The 15,213-nt window shown below is 43.4% G+C and overlaps 2 protein-coding genes and 1 long non-coding RNA gene across 10 annotated transcripts in view; 2 read left to right on the top strand and 1 right to left on the bottom strand.

Annotated features, from left to right (window-relative positions):
• Positions 1–1,223: 1,223 nt before the first annotated feature.
• Positions 1,224–6,900, top strand: prmt1 (protein arginine methyltransferase 1). 4 transcript variants are annotated; one of them, XM_012825857.3, is made up of 10 exons: positions 1,224–1,332; positions 2,516–2,611; positions 2,753–2,908; positions 3,041–3,104; positions 3,364–3,506; positions 5,015–5,102; positions 5,372–5,487; positions 5,642–5,792; positions 6,027–6,148; positions 6,287–6,900. In XM_012825857.3, the coding sequence occupies exons 1-10, from the start codon at positions 1,306–1,308 to the stop codon at positions 6,368–6,370; spliced, it is 1,047 nt and encodes a 348-aa protein (XP_012681311.1). In that variant the 5' UTR covers positions 1,224–1,305; the 3' UTR covers positions 6,371–6,900. The 4 variants fall into 4 exon arrangements, with proteins under 4 accessions (XP_012681311.1, XP_031425773.1, XP_012681312.1 ...); XM_031569913.2 differs by having other exon boundaries at positions 5,015–5,123; XM_012825858.2 differs by having other exon boundaries at positions 1,232–1,332; positions 2,525–2,611.
• A 1,154-nt stretch (positions 6,901–8,054) lies between these two features.
• On the bottom strand, positions 8,055–10,019 carry prl (prolactin). Its single transcript, XM_042708902.1, has 6 exons — positions 10,002–10,019; positions 9,781–9,905; positions 9,431–9,593; positions 9,186–9,290; positions 8,694–8,876; positions 8,055–8,240 (listed from the first exon to the last, which is right to left on the bottom strand). Exons 1-6 carry the CDS (start codon positions 10,017–10,019, stop codon positions 8,055–8,057), a joined length of 780 nt encoding a protein of 259 aa, XP_042564836.1.
• A 2,859-nt stretch (positions 10,020–12,878) lies between these two features.
• The window catches only part of LOC105898689, an 8,330-nt gene continuing 5,995 nt past the window's right edge, over positions 12,879–15,213 (top strand). The window contains exon 1 of one of the 5 annotated variants that reach the window (XR_001162319.2): positions 12,879–12,903. This is a non-coding gene — a long non-coding RNA (uncharacterized LOC105898689). The other 4 variants (XR_004163952.1, XR_001162317.3, XR_004163951.1 and 1 more) reach the window with 4 other exon arrangements.

The following is a 15,213-nucleotide window of genomic DNA, read 5'->3' as shown; positions in this document are numbered from 1 at the left end:
GGGGTTGAGAATTTACTTCATTAAACTAGATGTATTATGACATAGATATGTACCAACTGGTCAAATCTACGTCAGCATTTGCCTGGATGATTTTAAACATTAGATGGTGGCTTGAGCTATTTTCAACTCATAAAATGCGGATTTATAAAAACAAAAAGGTAATTTTGTCAATAATAACACCAGGATTGATGTGTGTCATCACAGTAAAGTCATTTAGTTTACAGCTAAAAAAAACACATTTAAGTGTGCACTACCTCTTTAATCTTTGTTAGATTGGGTTATTTTGATGATGTGCTTAAATGAATTTTGATGGTAATAGTCATATGATGGGGAGAGAAACATGTCTGCACCTGTCATTCCTACAAGCCACCCAGACTGTGTCATTTTGTGACCCTACATAAATGTGGAAACAGCTTTTACTGGACGACTTAGCCAAATTAATCGTCAAAACATATCAGTTAGGTTTTAGGTAGGTTTTATCAGAGCCAGTTGTTATGATGTTTACAGCAAGGCGAGTCGCTCATTTTAGACTCCATAATGCTCTGGATTGTATATGAGTTTGCAACGATGCGGTTTGTGTGTATGTGCTGATAGTGCGTAGGTTTTCAGAATAACAAGGATTCATATTAGATGATGACAAGCCTGCCAAATACATACAACTGAACAAAAAAGCTGATCCATCAATCAAAGGCTTACATCACCTCAAGCCAATGAAGAAAACTGTGGCCTTCTTAATATCATTAATATGCCTCGCTATTTCAAGATTGTATTCCTCTCTTCTGCTATCAGAGAACAGCAAATAAACTACTGATGTGCTTCACAGTGAAGTTCCTAACCCATGAATAGCCCACTATTCGCTCCATAGGGGTCTATCCTCTACTCACTGCATGTTTCTAATGTAACGTGACTATTTCACCAACGTGGCTCTAAATCCAAACAACCAAACTGTTTATGTACATGTGTAGTACCCACTAAATGGAGGCCGTCCATACGAATGCCAGACTGGCCTTAAATTAAACATTAACACTGCGTACAAGATAGATTTCTGAAAGATCTGGAACCCGCCTAATGTACACATAAAAGTACACCGCCCACCGACAGCTGCATCTTCGAATCAGTGTGCAAAGCGAAACAGAGTCCTCCAATGAAGTGGATTTCTGATGGGAGGTGCCGTACTAAAGGAGGAGTCATGTCTGGCACCCAATCGTGCAGTGCGGTTCATTTTAAAAGGCGGGATTCAACCCACTGTGAGTTAACATAGGCAGTGCGTTTTCTCTGGATTCATCTTTCAAGTTCAGCATTGAAATGGCGGAGACCACAGACAGAATGGAGGTAAGGGACGTTTGCAAATATAAACGCAATGTCTTTCAGCAGTCCGTGGTCAAGTAAAGTTAATCCTTGTCGTTTTACACACGATCTGCAATAGTCTTTTTTTCAATGATCAAGAATTAATATTTGTTATACTCCGATGTTGTCTTAGCATCTTTCACAAACTTGGCTAACAGCACCGGGTCGACGTAGCTAGCTATGGATCTACGGTTTACACATTGAGCATCCATTTTAGCGAACTGAGCTCATTCATTTTCTAACACGTGTTGCCAAGATCGCCTTTTGCTAGCAACGTTTGGGCCTTGTTTCATTTTCATTGATCTGCTGGGGGTCATTAATCGCGGATTTTCAGTGTTGATACTCGAGTATAAATGTAAACCCTTCTTCCTGGCAATGAAAGGTTTTTTACCTGGCGGGACAAGTAATGGCTAGCCTTTGGTGGTCACCAACTAACGTTAACGTTATCCCAGACTATTCGCTAGCTTGTAGGGGCTAACGTGCCAAGCTAACTTATTGAAAACGTTAGCGTGGACAGCACAACGTTAATGGAAGTTTTTTTTAGTTGCCTAGGCATATGTTTACGTCAGATACGTGTGTCTTCTTAACACACCTATTTCCCCATTTTTAGTTTGAGGGGTAAGGTTAAGGTTGTGTGGCTAAGCTATTCCTGGCCTCGTGGATTTGCATTAGCAAGCTAACTATCTGACTTGCTAATTTCTCATCCCATTAACGGTACATTGTTCCAGTCCATTAGTCGACAAAAACGCATGGCCCACATGTCCACCTATTGCAGCCTCCCTGTCGTTTTAAGCAATCTGTGTATCCTTAAATCGTACATTATCATGCCATGTGCTAGGTGATGCCAGTCCTTTGTGCTTCAGCGCACCTGGCTAAGCGTGCCTCCCATTGGACGGCAGGCTAAGTTGACTAATGTTATAGTATCCAACTTGCCTCACGATATATAACACAGCGTTCGATTACAACGCGGCGTCAATTGGTAACATTACATTTGTAATGAGTCAGTGTGTGAGCTAACTTTCAGCGAACTCGTGTCGAGAATTTGTCCCACACACAATGACTAATCATTCGGCATTGACTAGCCATGTTAGCTATGCAATCAGTTGTAGTGTTTGTTGCTGTTGCCCAAAGCTCCTTTATTGATTTGAGACGTCCTCATTTTCTTGAGGTTTCACAGGGAGAGGGCTCGGCGAAGCCTTCCGCGGAAGACATGACTTCCAAGGACTACTACTTCGACTCATATGCCCACTTCGGCATCCACGAGGTAAGAGGACCTCAGTTACCCCATTGTCCCACGATGAGATCTAAGAAATCAGCTGCTTCGGTTCAGATTTGTAAGCATACACATCCATTAAACCATGTCCATTCTCTTCCCACTCTTGTCACTTCCTTGGTATACCTGTAGGAGATGCTGAAAGATGAGGTGCGAACTCTTACCTACAGGAACTCGATGTTCCACAATAAGCACTTGTTCAAGGATAAGGTGGTGTTGGATGTGGGCAGTGGGACTGGCATCCTCTGTATGTTTGCTGCCAAGGCAGGCGCCAAAATGGTTATTGGGGTGAGTTCGTGTCCTGAACATGTTCATTTTTGTTGCTACATGGGTAATATTCCTGAGGATCTTGTCAGTTCTTTCTAGTGCAGAGCTGTAGCCATATAATACTGATGATGACCTTGCCTCACCAACCCACAGGTGGAATGCAGCAGCATATGTGACTATGCTGTGAAGATTGTGAAGGCAAATAAGCTTGACCATGGTGAGTAAACATCTGCACATGTGTCATTCTAGACATGAAACAGTTTTATTTTGTGCCTTAGATGCTTTCTAGTTGCAAAATGAGGTAACGGTTCCCCACATGTCTGAAATATACATGAACAGGTAGCCAGCGTAACTTGCGGGCTCAAATGTATCAACCCCATTTTTGATGGGGGGGGGGTGGGTTCTAATGTAAACTACTGTCTGGTGTCCTAATACGCTGTGAAAGATGATTGATTCATTTCTTTTTTTTATTGCAGTTGTGACCATTATCAAAGGCAAAGTGGAGGAGGTGACACTTCCGGTGGAAAAAGTAGACATCATCATCTCCGAGTGGATGGGTTACTGCCTCTTCTACGAGTCCATGCTCAACACTGTCATCTATGCCCGTGACAAGTGGCTGGTGAGTGGGTGTTCTTAAAATGACCAGATTAACAAATGAGAGCTGAGCGAAATATAGGCGCCTTTCTACCACAGGAACTAGCGGAATGTTTTGAGACGGGCCTCACATTTGTATGGTTCGACTGAAGGAACCAGCCCTGTAGGACCCCTTTCAGTTCAATTGTATGTGTGGCCTGAAACTGCTAGGTGGGGCTTGCTGTGAACTTTGACCCTTATTGGTCAAACGAGACATGAGTGGAAACGATGACAAACAAAAAAATGAATTGGCAGTCTTTTTTTTTTTACCTGATGTTACACAGTGAATGCAGTAAGGGAATTGCAGCTTATGGAGTTAACGACCACAAGCAAAACTGCTGCTGAAATGCAGGCTTTAATTGATCAACAGTGCAGCTTAATTTAATAACTAAAAGCTGCCATGGTTATTGAATTTTGCACTCACTTAAATGCTGAGTCAATATTTGGGTAATCCTAACTTTATCTAAAAATGCAATGGTCTTATGCTGTGATTATTTTATGCTCATAATTGACGTTGCAATCAAATAGCCTAATTTTGCTATCTTAAGCTGGCTGCATCTTAAAGGCTATATATATTATAGGATAAAAAGTGGGAGAAATTAACTATACAAAACATGTTTGTCCAATTAATGTTGTACTTCAAAAGGCTACCTCCTTTGTAGATTGTGGGCTGTTTCTTGATGGTTCGATAGAGGCAGGATGTGTCTTATTTATATGCTCCAATTGGTTGAAGCAGCTGAAATTATCAAATCCGAGCCTTCCCCAATTCCTTCCTGACTGCACTTATCTTCCCCATGTTCCACGCTTATGTTGTACGATGTGTAGTGGGTGCAACTGAGCAATACCGCTGATAAATTATTGGCTGTTTGCCTGTCAATTATAGCATGCGGCATAATCAAGGGATGGGATTGGCTGTTTCTTAGTGAGGGAGTACACTCAGGATTTTCATGCAACAAAATTTCACGTTCATTTTGGGCTATCCATGCTTAATTTCGTCTTTTCGTCCTTTTATTGAGGAAGTGTCCATTGCGATATGTATCGCTATTGTTTAATCGCCTAGGCTACATCAAGGTCGATAGTTCCTGCACTGTGGTTGAAAAAGCAAGAGAGCAGCGGGCTGTACCTGCAAACATTTAAGCCACTTAAGTCCTGTCAATTCCTGCAGTGGAAAGTTTCCTTATGTTGTATGTTTTTATTTCATTATTTATATAGAGTTAATTGGACAGTGGACATGTGGAATTGGCCATTTGTATTACACAGGTTCAACCTCTACAGTAGACCTGCGCAGTAGTATTAGCTGCTGATTAGCAATATGGCATTGATGCTGTGCTTGTGTTAAATGTGTGTGCCCTTTTGGCTTCAGTTGGCACTGTACATCTGCAACTCAGACCTTGGCAGATTACGCAGCCTTTATTGAATGCCAGTGCTCTGAATAGCCTTCTAATCTGCCACCCTGAAATACTTTAACCCTTTCTGTCTTTTGTTTTCCAACAGAAACCAGATGGACTTATCTTTCCTGACAGAGCCACCCTGTATGTCACTGCCATTGAAGACAGGCAGTACAAGGATTACAAAATCCACTGTGAGGGCCCCTTGCCATTATGTAATGTAGTTTCATTATCTTAGCCTTAAGCATTAGCTTTTATTTTATGGATTTGTGTGAGGGCATTTGGACTTGAAGGACAGTGTTGGCCTCCATTTGACATTGTTGGATGTGCACAGACTGGAACTTGGTAGTTTAATGTACATACTTTTGGGGGATTTTGTCAGTGAAACTGAAGGTGTTAGATTTGAATGCTTAAGTACAACTAAATAGGATCTTCTGTGACACAAGTCTGTGCTTTCTTTCAGGGTGGGAGAACGTCTATGGCTTTGATATGTCCTGCATCAAGGAAGTGGCCATCAAAGAGCCTCTAGTGGATGTGGTGGACCCCAAACAGCTGGTCAGCAGTTCTTGCCTCATCAAGGTGAACCGTCTTTTCCACTTTGTTTTAATCTTTGAACCGTTGAACGTTCTTGTTATTCCCATCTTTCTCTCAATTACTAGACAGTCTGGTGTGTTGAATTAATGTCGCGTTGTATACGTTTGTGGTAACCTCTGAATCTCCCTGTTCTCTCCAGGAGGTGGACATCTACACCGTGAAGCTTGAAGACCTGTCCTTCACCTCACCCTTCTGCCTGCAGGTCAAACGCAACGACTACATCCATGCCCTGGTCACCTACTTCAACATCGAGTTCACGAGGTGCCACAAGCGCACCGGCTTCTCCACCAGTGAGTTGCATCATGTTCTCAAGCCCATTGGCTGCTTGGCCTTAACCCATTGTTTGGTCTGCAATCAAATATTGCTTAGTCCCATGTTGTCTTTGGGAAGTTTCCCAAAACATCATCTTTGTGGTGTTCCACACATCTTGAACCTAGGTGATCTTTACAAATTTGGAATATAGTGCTGGTGTTTTGTCAATATCTGCCTGATGCCTGTTAGTAATTATTCATGTGTGTTTTCAGGTCCAGAGTCTCCATACACTCACTGGAAGCAGACTGTGTTCTACTTGGATGACTACTTGACAGTGAAGACTGGAGAGGAGATCTTTGGCACCATCAACATGAAACCCAATGTCAAGAACAACGTGAGTCTTGCATGTTTTGACCTCTTTCCTGAATGCCTTTCTCCCATCAAGTGCTGTAAAAGGTGACAGTTGATCATTTTCATTGCTGCAGTTAGTCTTTCTTGTCTAATGCTGGTGTTTTTCTATCTACCCTCATAGCGAGATCTGGACTTCACTGTAGACATCGACTTCAAAGGTCAACTATGTGAGGTGTCCAAGACCTCAGAGTACAGAATGCGTTAACCCCCCCCCCTCAAACCCCCTGTGTGTGTCTGTGTGTTAGGGGTAATTTGAGGAGTTCATTAGTGTGTGTAGGTGTGTGTAATTGACCATCTTCAGCCTGTGCTGTCATGCATACTTGTAAGCAACATTTTTAACTTCCTGTCTTGCTTTGTGGAATATTTGTTCAAACTATAGGCTTTTTTTTATACATTTGTTTGTATAGAAGTTGGTGCCAGAGGGGACTTTGTTGTGCAATAGTAGGTCAGAACATGTTGATTTTTACTTGTCCTAGCATTGGTCTTTTAACCACACACACTTACACACAGACCCCTCTCTTGCCTGTACATAATGTTCCAAGTTCTGTCACTTTGATTTCCATTGTGAATGTTTAGTCATGGTAACATCCAGCATCCTGTGCTGTTTTTCCCTCCCTTTTTTTATTGTTTGAAAGAGATGCCTCCTGTGACGCTCGTTACCCCCCCTTGTTAGCCAATCAGCATGTCTGCGTTTGTTACATGGGGGAAATTTCAAGTTAGTCATTGTTTTTTTGATTGTTTCTTTTTTCTTTTTTTTTTGAGAAGTCCACATTCTTTGTGTAAACTGTACAGCCCCTCTTTAGGGGGGGGTTGTTGAAGGAGCACTCCCACCTCTTGAGCACTGTGGAACACTTAAATGAGAAGTGTCTTCATTCTGACCAAAATGTGCATTGGGCAACGGAGCGCCCTCTGGTGGAATGGAGTGGTGGTCTGTTGTGTGTGTGTGTGTGGGATGTTGGAGAGGGGGAGTGTGATCAACAGGATGTTTTTTTTTTTTTTTTTTTCCTTTCCTTGCTGCTTTTGTTTTCTTTTTTAATAAAAAAAATATTAAACTCGACTGCCCTGTTTTCCTTTCATGACTTCATGGGTGGTTTCAGTTAAAGGATTTTAAGGTGTTCCTGCATCTCTGATTTGTAAGTTGACTTGTATGTAGGCAGTGGTTACGGCTTATGTTTCCATGGTTGTTAGTTTGACACGTCAGGTGCCCTGTCGTCTTACTTTAGCTCTGCCATTTTGCGATGACTGTTAGAACAATTCTTGTTGAGTAGTGCATGGGTAAAATGATTGTACGGATTAGCTGACTGAAAAATAGCTCCTTTTGAAGAGTCCAACTTTTTTTTTTTTTTTTTTATTTGGTTCACTTCAACTGATTTGTTTACAACCTTCTTCAATTGCTCCACAAAATCACAAACGGAAACATAACATATGCATGATGGGTGTTTATTAACATTCTATGAACATTCTTGCAAAGAGTGCTTTCATGTAAACCTGCTGAGAAGCCTACAGAGTAATTATAAATAAAACGGGCGTTTTCTAAAGTGCATGAGTTAAGCCCTACAGGCTGTAAGACGGTCTGATCTGGAATGCCTCTTAGCCATCAGCCTCACATTTCAAGTTGTCTTTTATTGGGTTTAGTTGTAGAAATGAGATGTCATCCCAAACATCCCTTTCTCCCTGAACAGAAAGATAAGTGTTTAACAATATAGAAATTATGAACTGTGGAAAACCACATGCTGACGCCATACATTCAACTTAGTGTGACTACATGGTCATTCCAGATCAGACTTCTGGAGGGGAAGCAAATACTCTCCCCTCGGTTAAGATGCCACCTTGGCTCTGCTCCCCTGATTGGCTCAGGGAGAAGCAGAGCCAGAATGGCATCAGCTCCTCTAACACATCTCTGGGCGCAGTTTGGCTGCCCGGCAGCGAAGGACCTTGAGGAAGCTGTCGATCTTGTGGGAGTCTCTGCGAAAACAGGACAGCAGAAAGTGGAAGTTGGTCAGGCGCGAGTTCTTGTCGTTCCCAAGATCATTATTGAAGGGGACGGAGGAGATGTCCTGGGAGGAGTGACCCATCTGCAGAGAGAAAAATTTGCTTAATTGAAATTACATCTGGACCACAACCTGACAAGGCAACTTACTATATAGGATGAAGTACATGCTGTACATTAAAAAGGTATAAATTGCTTTTTGCTTGTTTTCATTTGCTTGTCTCCCAGTAGGTTAGCAAGCACCATATTCCATTGTATTGAAAATGAAGGTCACAGTCTATTGGCCAAATCTCTATATTACACAACTACACATTGCATGACCCACACGATGCTATACCAGGTAAAATATCTCTATACGTAACATTTTTCCCCCCATATTATTTTACAGTGGAATTAGACTGAATCGAAAAACACCTATCAGGTGATAAACTACATTAGCATGCAATCATGAACATATGCATTCAATCATATGAACTGATAAGCCATTTGGCTAGGCCTAAATGTAATCAGCTATTCAAAAGCTTTCCCATGCACGCACTTTGTGGACCAGATGCTCCAAGCCAGCACCCAAGGTGTTTGAGTGTTCTTGCAGTTCTTTGGTTTTGCTGTAGATCAGGCTTTTCTCAGGGTGGACAAGATTGGGTGCCTCAGTCAACAGTACAGCCAGAGGATCTGACCACGCAAGCAGTAGCGAACGAACCAGGGACAGCAACTCTGATTCCTGCATGACAATCCAGTTGAATGAATTATAAACAGTTGTTTCATATGGAAAGCCAATCAGAGCAGTTTGTTACAAAGCCAATGAAACAATGGCGGGTTTTGCTGAAATACATCATTTTTTACTATAATCTGCCTGTATAAAGCAATATCAAAATCATTAGATATATACCATGTGCATAATTGGAATGTATATAATAATAATAGTTTCCTATTTAGATTCTCAACTGTGGTTTATCAGTACAAATCAAACATTGCTAAAAGAGAGAACTAATGTTAATGTCAGAAAATGCGCAGAGCCAGCAAGACATACAGGCACTCTGAGGGCTTGGTCTTTGTCAGTGGGCGTTTGGAGGGAGGATGTGTGACACATAGACGGGCGCATCATGATCTTTCCAATTGGATGGAAATGAGTGTTCTGCAGGTCAGAGATGAAGAAGACATGTAAGGATATCTGCACACGACCATACAACTCACACTCTCTCTCTCTCTCTCACACAAACACACAAACACAAATACATACACACACTACTATAAACGATGTTCCCTAATACTCACAAGGTCGTTACTGAGAGATGTGCTGAGTGAGTGCAGATTGTCAGAAATCTGGGAGACTCTCTCCAACAGATCAGTCATGCCCAGTGCCTCAGAGGACACCGCCACACACAGCAGCACCGCCACTGAGGAGCAGAGGAACAATGGATCATACCAATATCGAGAACTAACTCACTGGCATGCTACACAAATGCTGCAAAAATGACAAGGGACTGTCAGGAGGGGAAAAAGAGGTGACTGCAAAATAGTCGCTGAGAAGACAATATAAACAAGAAATAAAAAATAAACAGTAATTCAATTTGGACAGAAACGATGTATTGACACACATCTTTACATACACAGGCCTATCTCACCTGCCAAATGCAGTTTGGTACCCTGGGACCTGTAAGCTGGCATTCTTCTGGAGCGTCTTTCTGATTTCGTCCTCTTGCTGTCTTTCTGCGATTTTATGCTGCTGTTTCTTGTTCTGCTGATCTGTCTTTGGGATCACTTTATAAAGGATCCCACCAACTGGATTTCGCTGCTTTGTGTATGCATCTCCATGACTATGCACTTATCTAGTTCTGTTTCGTACCTTGCTAATGAAAAACATTGTTTTAGGCTCATCAATAAACACGGGAGGGCTATTTGTGGGTGTGTCAGGGCACAGTCCACTATCACACAGATAAATAAGTAAATATATACATAGATGTCTCTCACTTTCTCCCCCTGTAATTAAAGGGTGTTATGTGACTTTTCAAAAGTGCTCTGTGCGTCAAGGCATAGCCACTTCATGGAGCATGGTGACGTGGTGTTGACTGTGTGTGTGTGTGTGTGTGTGTGTGTGTGTGTGTGTGTGTGTGTGTGTGTGTGTGTGTGTGTGTGTGTGTGTGTGTGTGTGTGTGTGTGTGTGTGTGCAGGGTCGCTGATGGCCATTTGAGTGCCCCCAGCCCCATCTTCCTCATCCATCTGTCCGTGGCTGGTTATAATTTTGATACGGGTGGTACCATGAGAAATGAGAGGATATACCTTGAAAGAATTTTTGTGACAGCTTAGTATCAAATTATGAAAATAACTTCAGCTAAAGTCTGCTCAAAGTATGCATCCTTACCTACCTACCTTGTCACCCCACAGTCATCAACAGTCCTCTCTCATTTGTTTGTACACACAACCCATCCAAAAAAGGCTTTGTCTCTCTGTGTCTGATCCGCCCTGTTAGGCTGTGGGGCCAGAGAAGAGACTCCAAATTCCATGTCCTCATCTCAACCCACCAATCACTTTACAGGGTACTCTTATTTTTGAAACCACAGACTGATTTACTTTGGTTATCTCTGGTGGGGGTAATGAGGTTTTCTGATGTCACATGTCTTCTGTGTTCTGTGTCACACGGCTGACCAATGGCCAACTTAGCCCTCCGTGATGGCTGAGTATGTGGGGAATGCATCTGCGAGAATCCAATCAGATTCTGATCTAATGATCAGAAAAAGGGAATGTGGAAGTCTGTACCTGTGTTTGTTTAGGGAGAAAACACTGATCCCCTATAGATAGTGGTTTGTTTGTATGTGTGTTTGAGTTTGTGTCTCTGTGTGTTCACAATTGTATATCTGGTCATTTTAAATAGAGCCCTCTCAGGATAAAATGTGGCTTAACAGAAGATCAGCTCTTGCCCTGTGGCTATGTATGTATGTGTATGCCTGTGTGTGTGTGTGTGTGTGTGTGTCTGTGTGTGTGTGTGTGTGTGTGTGTGTGTGTGTGTGTGTGTGTGTGTGTGTGTGTGTGTGTGTGTGTGTGTGTGTGTGTGTGTGTGTGTGTGTGTGTGCGTTTCACCTCATGGGCATTCACCCTCAGCTTACCTATATATATATGGCCTTGTACGCTACACATTCTCTATATCCCATGTGCAAGTCATTCAACCCTTCCTGTTCTTAATACACACACACACACACACACACACACACACACACACATACACACACACACACACACACACACACACACACACACACACACACGGTGGAGCCAGGCAGGGTCGCGAGTGGTACTCAACAATCAGGTTGTACCGCTGGAATTGTAATTCACACGCACACGCGCATACACACACACACACACACACACACACACACACACACACACACACACACACACACACACACACACACACTTATATCACACCCCTCTGAAGACACAGGTATGACCTCCAGCTCTGACTTTGAAAACCGTGTCTTCTACCTTCAGACCCCTCCATGGAGGCTGCCCCTCCCACTCACCAGCTCCCTCATGAAAGCACCCTCCCTCCACAGAGTCCTGAGGCCCAACACCCCCTACCCTCCTCCTCCTCCTCTTCCACTCCCTCTCCCCCTACCCTCCTCCACCTCCACTCACACCCCCTACCCTCCTCCTCCTCCCCGTCCTCTTCCACCCCCACACCCCCTACCCTCCTCCTCTTCCACCCCCACACCCCCTACCCTCCTCCTCCTCCTCTTCCACCCCCACACCCCCTACCCTCCTCCTCCTCCTCTTCCACCCCCACTCCCCCTACCCTCCTCCTCCTCTTCCACTCCCACCCCCCTGGTTCCTCAGGACAAAAAACATTCCATTTGTTTTGTGTGTTTTCCCTCTTGTTGTGGTGTTTAAGAACTTGTGTCAGCTTCTTTTTTCCATGTAACTAGGGTGCACAGGAGAGCACAAGGGTATGTGATTGTGTGTGTGCATGTGTTTCAGTGTCTCTGTGTGTTTATTGTGTGACTGTGTTTGTAGATGTGAGTTTGTGTGTGTGTGTGTGTGTGTGTGTGTGTGTGTGTGCAATTTATGTAAATGAATGATGAGTCGGCAGATAGACTGCCTGAGGGGAAAACTTTAGGGAGTGTGTGTGAGTGTGTCTACATGTATGTGTATGTATGGTTTATTGTGTATTATGTGAAGGACAGGACTTTAACCTTACTTAAGAGCCACCCCACCCCCTCTTCATACTCCCACAGCCATGCCACACACATGCAAACACACACCACACACCCCTCCCCCAGCATGCCCAAGAACAGGCCTTTGTCATTCTTGAGCAAAGAGTCGGGTTCGCTCTCTCTTTCCCTTCCCCTCTTTGCCTCCGCCCGACTTCAGGGTAGAATTTGGCACATAGAAGTTTGTTTCCTCTGTTTTCTCTCCATTCTATTCTATTGCTTTGGCTCCTTTTGATTCTTCTCTCTCTCTCTCTCTCTCTCTCTGAAAGGATGGACTTGGCATGTTGTCTTTAGAGGAAATTCCGTTGCAGTTCCACTCTGGGCCTCTCTGTGTCTGCCTCTCACAGTGTTCATGCGCTCACACATGTGTACGCACACACACACACAGGAACATACGTATACGCCCCCTGCAATCCATAGGCAGTCATACGTTGAAAGCGGATACAGCAGCCTGCAGGTTTCTTTCTCTACTTCCTGTGTCCTTACTGACTTCCTCTCTCTCTCACCAACTGACAGGACTCAAGGAAATTGATACATTTGAAGGTAAGGCAATAAAGTCTTCTTTACACTCTTGCCCAGGCACAATGTAAAGATGGATTGCTAACTCACTTAAGTTCAATGTTTAGCTCATTAGAAATCAATATCTGCATGCTCTTGGCCAGTCAAGTCATACAAAAATCTTACAATTCCAGAGACAGATGTGAAATCACAAAAAGTGACTTGATTCTAGGTTTTTTTTTAAAACACAAAAGTATGACTGCCTTGAAATGTGTGTGATTTTGTTTTTGTTTAGTCTGTTAACTAAACAAAGTCTGAGTTAACCAGTGACCTCTATGAATAAAACACTGTTGCGGTCGTATTGTCTCACGTGTGCCTCGGACCTCTTGAAAAGGGAGTGTGAATGTATGGTTACGCGCAGCCTATAGTCCTAGCAACGCCTCCCTGCTATATATATTATGCGCAGAATCCTCCAGTTTATTCCTGTCGAATCCAGACAAGACGGAGAGGAGGTAATTGGTTGGTATTTAATAGTAATTTAATTACGAGTGATTTTGAACCATTTTGGCAGTGTTTAAAATGAATACTAATCAAATGGTTGCTTTGGGAACACGGTGTACTAGAAAGAGGAGGGGGCGGGGGAGCGCCTTTTCTCTTTATCTCGTGTTGGATCCCGCGGCCACTTAAATGGGTTTTATTCCTTCATTTCATGTGTGCGGTCCTTCAAACAACTATCCCGATGGTGCAATTGTTCTTTTGCGTGAACTTTGTGAATAGTACGAGGTGAACTGAACTCTGTGAGATAAGGCAGCAGTGTTGCAGCCACTAGGAATGTTCAAGACTTCACTACCCAGAACCCAGTAGGCGCTCAGCACAAAACGCACAATTGGATACAGGTGTGTTGGGAGGTTGCAACAGTTGGGCTTGTGGGTATAAAAACGTTTGTTTGAGACAGTTACGTACTTTCAGCCCGGGGACTCAGGGAGGTTACAGGTACTAGTTTTGTTTGCCGCCCACACGCAATGAATTTCAGTCCTGCTAGGAGCCAGGGGGAAATGGATCTGAGTGCATATGGTGTCATCGACTGCAACAGCTTACGTTACAAATGGATTGCATGCTAATATATCACCTGCAAGAAGCGGAACTGCTTCAGTGTTGCCGGTTAATGTATGTATTAGGGACTGCTATTTGTCCCTTTTGTCCATCTTGGAGCGTGGTGGGTTTTAATTGTTAAACTTCAGTTTGGGTAAATGACCTTGCTCCACATGTTGGTCAAATATCGCAATTTGTATTTGGGGGCTGTGGAGTCTTCTTGTTTGCCTATTGATTTAATGTTTTGATGCATTTTCGCAGGCTTTACAAGTGTGGCTTAGCTACCTATTCCGCATGTGTTAAGTGCTATCGAATGTACCGTTAACGTCAGTGGCGAAAGTTGAACGCTGTTGAGCAACTTTTCCATATATTCAAGAAAACTTAAACGGTGGTAATTTTACTTGATATCTTGGTATGATGTGGTCTTTATTGAATATGGGAGATGATTTGAAGCCCGGGGTTTGTCTTTCTATGCGTGACGTCGCCGGTGATATTCTTATTAGGCTACATTAGTCTAAATTCTGGCTTTCTCCAGAATAGGATAATCCTATGACCTTGGAGAACTCATTAGGTGTGGGTTAGTCGTTGCTAGATTGTGCCTCTAACAACATTCCAGAACTGCATTGTTCCATTTGATCCTCAGCAGGGGATCTGTGCAGCTGTCAGGTCTGCAAGTCTGCCCTATCTGGCAATATACAGCTCTTTAAGAGAACTCCAGTAGTTCATGATCTCTGTCTGTGTGTGTGTGTGTGTGTGTGTGTGTGTGTGTGTGTGTGTGTGTGTGTGTGTGTGTGTGTGTGTGTGTGTGTGTGTGTGTGTGTGTGTGTGTGTGTGTGTGTGTGTGTGTGTGTGTGTGTGTGTGTGCAATATACAGCTCTTTAAGAGAGCTCCAGCAGTTCATGATCTGTGTGTGTGTGCAATATACAGCTCTTTAAGAGAGCTCCAGCAGTTCATGATCTGTGTGTGTGTGTGTGTGTACAATATACAGCTCTTTAAGAGAGCTCCAGCAGTTCATGATCTGGGCTACAGACCCCTGATGTTGAAGAGGGTCATGCAGCATACAGACGGGTGAATGGCTGGAGGGAAACCCCAGTGCTAAGTTGCATTTAGTTGGGAGAACCTGCAGGCGAGCTTTTACACAGGAAGTAAGGATCTCTAAAAGCAGAAATGCCCCTCGCTTGCAAAGGAGAAGACAACTTCTACACACACACACACACACACACACACACACACACACACACACAACACACACACACACACACA

Source organism: Clupea harengus, chromosome 1 (genome assembly GCF_900700415.2).
Source record: "Clupea harengus chromosome 1, Ch_v2.0.2, whole genome shotgun sequence".
NCBI classification, from domain to species: Eukaryota; Metazoa; Chordata; class Actinopteri; order Clupeiformes; family Clupeidae; genus Clupea; species Clupea harengus.
Note: the sequence above shows the minus strand (reverse complement) of the source record. Positions and strands in the feature narration are given on the sequence as shown.

Coding starts and splice junctions, on each gene's coding strand:
- prmt1 (XM_031569913.2), top strand. CDS start 1,306: ATGGCGGAGACCACAGACAGAATGGAG. Junction 2,909..3,040: donor GCGCCAAAATGGTTATTGGG/GTGAGTTCGTGT, acceptor ACCAACCCACAG/GTGGAATGCAGCAGCATATG. Junction 5,124..5,371: donor TGAGGGCCCCTTGCCATTAT/GTAATGTAGTTT, acceptor GCTTTCTTTCAG/GGTGGGAGAACGTCTATGGC.
- prl (XM_042708902.1), bottom strand. Junction 9,594..9,780: donor TACCAAACTGCATTTGGCAG/GTGAGATAGGCC, acceptor CCAGTGAGTTAG/TTCTCGATATTGGTATGATC. Junction 8,241..8,693: donor TGGAGCATCTGGTCCACAAA/GTGCGTGCATGG, acceptor TTCTCTCTGCAG/ATGGGTCACTCCTCCCAGGA.